The 7,538-nt window shown below is 38.9% G+C and overlaps 1 protein-coding gene across 1 annotated transcript; it reads left to right on the top strand.

Annotated features, from left to right (window-relative positions):
• Positions 1–1,803: 1,803 nt before the first annotated feature.
• Positions 1,804–3,180, top strand: LOC146629647 (uncharacterized). Its single transcript, XM_085357143.1, has one exon. The coding sequence runs from the start codon at positions 1,804–1,806 to the stop codon at positions 3,178–3,180; it is 1,377 nt and encodes a 458-aa protein (XP_085213269.1).
• The last annotated feature ends 4,358 nt before the right edge of the window (positions 3,181–7,538 follow it).

A 7,538-nucleotide genomic window follows, 5' to 3' on the forward strand; every position in this document is an offset into this window, starting at 1 on the left:
GATGTGTCGGTCGGCTCAGATATTTGAAGTTTCCACAGCTACATTCTCACCTGACAATATGTTAAAATGTTTTGGGGTTGTTTTTTTTTTGCGACCCAGAAAGAGAAATAAGAGTAATATTAAAACTAAGTAGCTGCCGCCATTGTTGGAAACTGGAATTGGCTGGGCCATGATAGGAATTCTGCGATATGGTTTTTCAATTTTGTTGTCCAGGTGGAAATTCGGGAGAATGGTGGCTCCGGGATTCTCCCGGAAAAATCGAGAGGGTTGGCATGTATGGTTGTGGCAACATCACTAACCTTGTCAAACACCTCAGAGTAAATCACATCACAGAATATGACGAGCGTATGTTGAGGTGAACTGAAGAGGAGGACAGGGACAGGTGGTGCTAGGGCGAGACAGACCTCTCTCATGGAGTCCTTTAGTGCTGCAAGCAGGCAAGGTGTTCAAATAGCGCACAACTTCAGTTTTTTATTTCTATGTGATGAACTCTGCATTATTAAGTGATAAGAACAAGTAATCTGATGTTCTGTAATCATTATGACGCTATCATTTGAGATACAATAAATAAAATACGTTTTTGTAAAAAGTATCGGTATCGGATCAGCACCCTGAATATTACTTGGTATCGGATCGGAAAGGAAATCAGTGGTATCGCGCATCACTAATATGTATACGTGCATATGCACACACATTAATCACCTCGGGCAATTTTAAAAGAAAGCCTGATAGGACAACACTTTCCTTGCACAAGAAACTGAAACTGTTGAGAGGACAAAAACAAGAAACATCTATAAAAGTAGGTCAGATACCTGCTGCATGTAATTTTACATGGATACAAGAGTATCCATGTGATATGAGAGCTTTCAGTGTGTGGTATCTAACATGCTGTGGTAATACAGGTAATATTTTTTTTCTGTTTAGATTGAAAAATTTTAACAACTTTTTGGGAGAATCCAATCAACGCAAACCAACTACAACCGAAACCACAAATCATCTGAGAGTTTGCCATGGCAAAGAAAAAACCGTCTATCATCCATAAAAAGCAAGTATTTTACATCATCTCAGTCTGGATATTAACTGTAACAGTCTCTAAAAATACTTTTTGGATTCCAAGTGTAGCACATACAGTTAGGTCCTTAAGTATTTGGACATAACACAAATGTTGCAGCTTAGGAATTACTGCCATTTTTATACTTACAGAGTCATTATCCAAATAATTACAGATCTGACTGTATGCACTGTTTTCCCAGGTTAAGATGAACTCATTCTTTCCCAATTATTTGTCCTGTTTCAGGTCAGACAAGTTAATGAAATATTTGAAAAAGACAAGAAAGTCGGCCCGTTACAGCTGCACGGCTATTCGTACCAAAGGTGAGTTAATGCTTATATAAAACTGGAAAAATGTGATGAATCAATTTTTCTGTTTTTGGGGCGGTTGGGCTGAACGCTAGAGGCGGGTATTTCGGGGCCATTTACTGGCAGCAAATTAAAAGTCAGTAAATTAAACACAGCAAAATACCTCTGCTTCAACACTGTATGTTCCATCTTTGTAGTGTTTTCAGTTACCTGCAAATTGATGGATTGTGTTTTTATTTACTGTGAGATGCCAAACAGAATATCTTATTTGTAATTTGGACCAGCCACGTTTTTTAAATAACACGACTTTAACAGCTGTAAATTCACAAATTGTGCCTTTTTTCCTCTCTTTCTTTAGTGAAAAGAAGAGCACACTGGCTCCAGAAAATAAAATCGAGCTTGAAACACAAAGAATATGACTTAAATAAACCAAAAGAAAGCAGGATGTTTAATAGCAAAAAAACAAAGATATTATCGTCCTTTCACAGTAAATGCCAATTTAACATCAGAAAGATTATCTTCTTTAAAAATCGCTATAATAAACAAACGGCTTCTTTTGTTTCCAAAACCAAAGGCGATCACTCGACCAAAAGGAAAGACTCATTCCCAGATCAGTATATAACTATCAAGAAACCAAAAAGATCTCATGCACACCCAGACTCCGTGAATCCTCTTACTTCAAACATTCTCAACATATCCGGTCATCAGATCATTTTTTTACCTAAATTTGAAACCTGTAATGATTATTCGGAGATACTGACAAAACTTCAAATGCCACACTTAAACGGTTTACCAAATTTGAAACGCAATGAACTCAGTTCTTGCCGTTTGGAATTCGAGCAAAACATTGAACTGTTTAAGAAAAACTGTGATTTGATTCGAGGATTTAAAAAGAAAAAGAAAGAGGACTGTTATCATCAAATCAAAGAAATGCAGAGAGAGGCAGACAAAATTCCAAGTGTCGATGCAAATAAATTTTTTGATTCCCTCAAAGATTATCTGCAGATGCATGAACGTAAACAATATGCATTGGCCATTTTTTTCATGAAACGCAGTAAGACCGTCTTTGTTTCACCGGAATTTGAGGTAGATTATGAAAATGACACACATACTGAGCCACTTTTATGTCAAGAGGTTGAAATTATTTTGCAACAGCTTGGAACCTTTGTGGAGAGCATTCTGGTTTATACGCTCAATAGTCCTTGCCTGAACTGTATGTCTGTACTCAGTAAAGAAGCGTATTCTTGGCACAGAGAATATGGAATTTCAACAACTGTAGGATTCACACAATTTTGGGGATTGAGTGGTCAAGACTTTTTTCAAAATATTACCTGCTCATATACCAACATGTTGGATCCAAAGAGCGTTTTTCATGAAAGTATACAATGCAAGAGCAATCCCTTCAAATTGAAGTCTTTCACGGTCAACAGTAAAATCTTCCAAAATATCAGGAAACTTATTAAAAAAGAAGAAAAACACAGCTGCCGTAAGAAAATTGAATTTTACGTGTCTGTGCTGAAAACACTGGCAAAAATTTCCTTTTGTTCACGTGAAACACATTTACAATGTGGTGAAAACACAATTTATTCTTTCGTATTTCCCCAAAAGATCCAAAATGAATGTAGACACAGTCTTTTAGACGATTGGTCAGCACTTGTGAATGACTGTGCCAAATCAAATGTTATAAAACAAATAACCAAGGATTTTAATGTTGCAGTAGTTGAAGTTATTTACCAAAATCTGAAGTCCTCTTGTGGGAACAATAGTCCTTTAAAGCTTTGCCATATTCCTCTGAATCATTTAGATTGGGAGGCATATTAAGCATGAATATTTAAAAAAAAAAGAAAAGAAAAAAAAAAGAATTTTATTACATAATATAATAGGTTGGAATGGATTATAAATTAAAATTAACTTAATTCATTCAAAGTGAATGAAAAAGTAAATACTTAAAAAAATTTTTTTTAAATTATATATCATAAGATATATAATTTAATAGATATTTATATACGTCCAGAGTAACAGCCGTAGACTGCAGTTTGCCGCCTGTCAGGTAGTCAGTAATCCAGGGGAGCTGAACTCTGAGAGCAAACAGCCTGGTGACTGTAGCGTGCCGAGGGGCTCACGTGGATCTGTGGCTGAATCTGGAGCTGAGACTGGAGGTGTTCAACGAGGACTCCTACGAGGCAGCAGAGCTGATGCGCTGATCATTAATGGCCGAGGCTGCTCACACCAAAGGTGGGTTGATGAGTTATAAACTGTAACAATATCTTGTAGCTTGGAACAGAAAAATCTCATCTTTGTTCTCTGTCTTGCTGCCTCCTCCTGTTGGTTTGTGTGTTAGTGAGTGGCAGGATTCTCCAGTCCAGTGAGCACAGCTCCATCAGTTGGTGGAGTTCAGTCAACAGACCTGCTCTCAACAACCAGCAGTGTGCTCAAACATCGGTTTCTCCTCCATCCTACACGATGTTTTACACTCCAGAAGCAGTAAATCAGGATTACATCACCTCTCTGTAGAAGGAAACTCTCCTAGTGTCCTTAATTTGGATTCTTGTCTCCTTCTCAGTTCCTTCCTGGTGTGTGTGCTGGACTGGATCCTCTGGCTCTGTGCCATCTTTTACTTAAAATAAAAATCATTGAAACTTGTGTCACTCGTCTGAGTCTGCATTTAAATCCATGTGTTCTTGTTCTCTGTGTCAAAGATGTGAGCCACAACCACAAACCAAACTAAATTTAGTCCATAAAGGTGAACATATCACCATAATAAAACCATTAAAACCATAATAAAACAAAAATCCAAATTCTAGTCAATACAAAACAATTCTGTTTGTAACAGATACAATAAACAATTTATCATTTATTATAATTAGCTTGTTAAAATTTTTAAAAAAGTCCAGCACTCCTGCAAATTTCTGTATTTGAGCTCACAATAATAAAAACCTGGTATATAGTTAATTTTCACAATACTACTAAAGGTATAAGCCAAACTGAGCACCAGCGCTGTCAAATCTAATTAGTTCCCAGAACTTAAACTCGTTGCCTTGAAAAACTAAATAAGGCTTACTTACGATGACTAAGTTAGGGCAACAAAAAATAAATATACAGTCAGGGGCGGTCCTGGCCTTTTTGATGCGCTGGGCGAACCCTCCCTCTGATGCTAGCTCACCCACTGCAGTTTGTTTTCTTAGTTTCCGTTGTGGCCCTCACTTTGTTAATAGTCTCACATTCTGTAAATAAACGCTCACTCGCATCACAGTCTTTTGTCTGCATCTTGCTTCCTTACTCTCACACACCACACCATGACAATAATACACACTCTCTCTCCATAGTGAGTATACAAATAGATAACAAACACCCATTATAATTCATCATACATTGAGAATAGCTGACAAATCAACAATACACCTCTTCCAATTAATGGCTAATTATGCTGAACACAGTCCAAAAGATTCAATCAGCCACATCAGTGTCTACTGTCTGTCTACTGTTTACTATCATATCCAAGTGGCTAACAAACGTAAACAGAACCCCCAAAGTTGATTCTGTTCATCTGGACGCAGCATTTTCAGTGGGAGAAATATTTCGTCACTCATCCAGGTGACTTCTTCAGTCTCAGCTGACTACAGGTTTCAATCTTATAAACAGTACATTTGCATAATGACTGAAACCAGCCCACTGAAGGAACAATGGGCTGGGAGGTCAGTTCCTTCATCATAATTATGATGATCATTAAAATGCAAATTCTCATGACTATTGGTCAACAACCACTACCATTCACAGAGAGTTGGGGAACGGCTGCAATCACAGCATTGTAAGATGGCGAAAGATGTACCCTTAGGCCCCCTCCTCGATTCAGAGATGGTCTTTCCCTTTTCACGTAAATGGCCTCCTTGACTCTGCGCTCAAACCAGCGTTCCTCCCTGTCCAGGATGTGTACATCCTCATCTTTGAAAGAGTGTCCACTGGCCTGCAGGTGTAAATAGACTGCAGAGTCCTGGCCTGACTGGGTGCCATCTGCTTCACCAGAGGTTGTTTGGTTTCCCCGATGTACAAATCCTGGCAATCCTCCACTATATTACTGTGTCGGGGGACCCGATCCTTGAGGAGGACCGGTTTTTGCCGCAGCGTGTTTTGGGGTTTAAAAGCTACAGAGACTCAAATGCATCTCAACTGTTCCGAAACACCTGAACAGTTGAGATGTTCAGGTAGTCATCCTGTTCAGATACAGGATGACTACGAGTTTTCGCTTAGGCAGCGGTTGCCCTTTTCTCCTGGATCGGCTGGAACTATCTTTAGGTGCCTTCGGTCATTATGCAATGTACTGTTTATAAGGTTAGGGAAACCTGAAGAAATCACTTGGATGAGTGACGAAACGTTTCTCCCACTGAAAACATTACGACCAGATGAACAGAATCAACCTTTTGGGGGTTGAGCTTAAAGCTGTTCAACATCATCATCCAACACTCTAAATGGAGAGCTAAAGCATACTAACAGCTGCTTTATAAGTGCACAGGAGGAAATGGCCAGTGCATGGTAAGTGTAACATGGTGGACTAGTGTTGCCTGTGTTAATTCATCTCCATGTTTATTGTGTGAAGTTGTACTGGTTTGGCAGTGGTTTTGTGTGTCACATTTGCTGTGATGAGGTTGGACCAACTGAAGTTAAGTGTATTTGATTACATTGATACTCTAATCTACTTATAGCCCACACTACAAACACTGCTGTGATATTTTGTCTCTCTGTGCAGGTATGTAATATGACCAAATCTAGGATGACCTGATATGTTTATGATGGATAGTTTGTTACTCTGTTATCCTACTACATGCTGCAGCCTAAAGGCAGAGTTGAGTTGCTGAGGCCGGAGTGATTACTGGCCTTCTACTTACAGGGTGGTGGGTCCTGGAAGACAACTGCTGATTCCTGTTAAAGTGGTCAACATGTGAAGTGCAACTGGCTTGTGGGATAGCTGGCTCTGGCCTTGGACTGTGTGTTTTATTTTGTACTCAAGTGGGACACTGGACTGTTTAATCCTTCATTTTTGGATCATTGTATTAAGAAATTATCATTTAGATTTTTATTGACTGTCATCTTTTGCCCAAATTCATATAGAAGCTGGGACAATTTACCTGTTTGGTACAGAGTCCGTACATTCCATATTCCATAACGAGTAGTTTCTTTTGGGTCGAAAATTGGTCGACGCATCGGGCAGTGGACGACCCGAGGGCTTTTCTCCACTGCCGTCATTAAGGGTTGCCGATCATCTTCGCCCTGATTCAGTCGATAATGAGATTCACTTGCTGTTTCCGTAGCAGTTGGAGTTTTTAAAGGGTGGGGTTGCTAGCCCCACGCCCAACCCTCCTTGTCTGCCAGAAACTGATTGCCATCCGCGGGAGCGCGCGCAGCTGCTTAAAGCTGCAGCGCCCGGATTACTTGCGTTGCCAGCTACTTCCGTGCAACTGATATAACGTGGGGGGGAAAAAAAACACCCAAACACATTTATGCCTTTGTTATTAGGCAAAGATATGCATTTATGGAGCTTTAACGTTTCTTGTAACCGAATTATGACGCTTATCAGAAGGTTGCTTTCAGTGGGTAGCGCAGTCACGAATGACTACACGCATCACGATGGAATAATTAATGCCTACAGGTTTAGTATGTCTACTCTCGTTGTTCATATTTGTTATAAGACTGTCGAATAGTAGTTAAAACAATAAAGACCTATTGTGCCAGTATCACCATGATTCTTTCTTGTTTATTCAGAATAACGACTGAGAACATGGCATTTTAGCGCTACCAAAAAGTGATTGTGGCCTATAACTTGTCACTGAAACAATATTTCGGCTTCAAACTTGTTGGATATCATCCAGAAGGGTTACATGTGATATATTATATCCCAAAAACTCTCCAAGAGCTGCTGAATAACTTTTAAAAGAACATTAATACCGATAATATGTCATTTTCAACCTGTGCATAAAATGTCAAATTTCAAAAATGTTGTAATTCAAAAATAATACAAAAAAAGGATAATGGCCAAATGGAAACAGGTGGGAGGAGATCTGCTTAAACACATTAGGAACACCAAGTAATAGGAAAGACAAAATAAACGGTAATAAAAATGTCATTCCAATACAGCACTTATTAATTGAAACGAAAACCAAAAACAAATAATTACATCTAATTAA

This window comes from Diplotaxodon limnothrissa, linkage group LG7, assembly GCF_057381915.1.
Source record: "Diplotaxodon limnothrissa isolate DT_005_m linkage group LG7, D_limnothrissa_male_GT1.1, whole genome shotgun sequence".
Lineage (NCBI taxonomy): Eukaryota > Metazoa > Chordata > Actinopteri > Cichliformes > Cichlidae > Diplotaxodon > Diplotaxodon limnothrissa.

Coding starts and splice junctions, on each gene's coding strand:
- LOC146629647 (XM_085357143.1), top strand. CDS start 1,804: ATGTTTAATAGCAAAAAAACAAAGATATTATCGTCCTTTCACAGTAAA.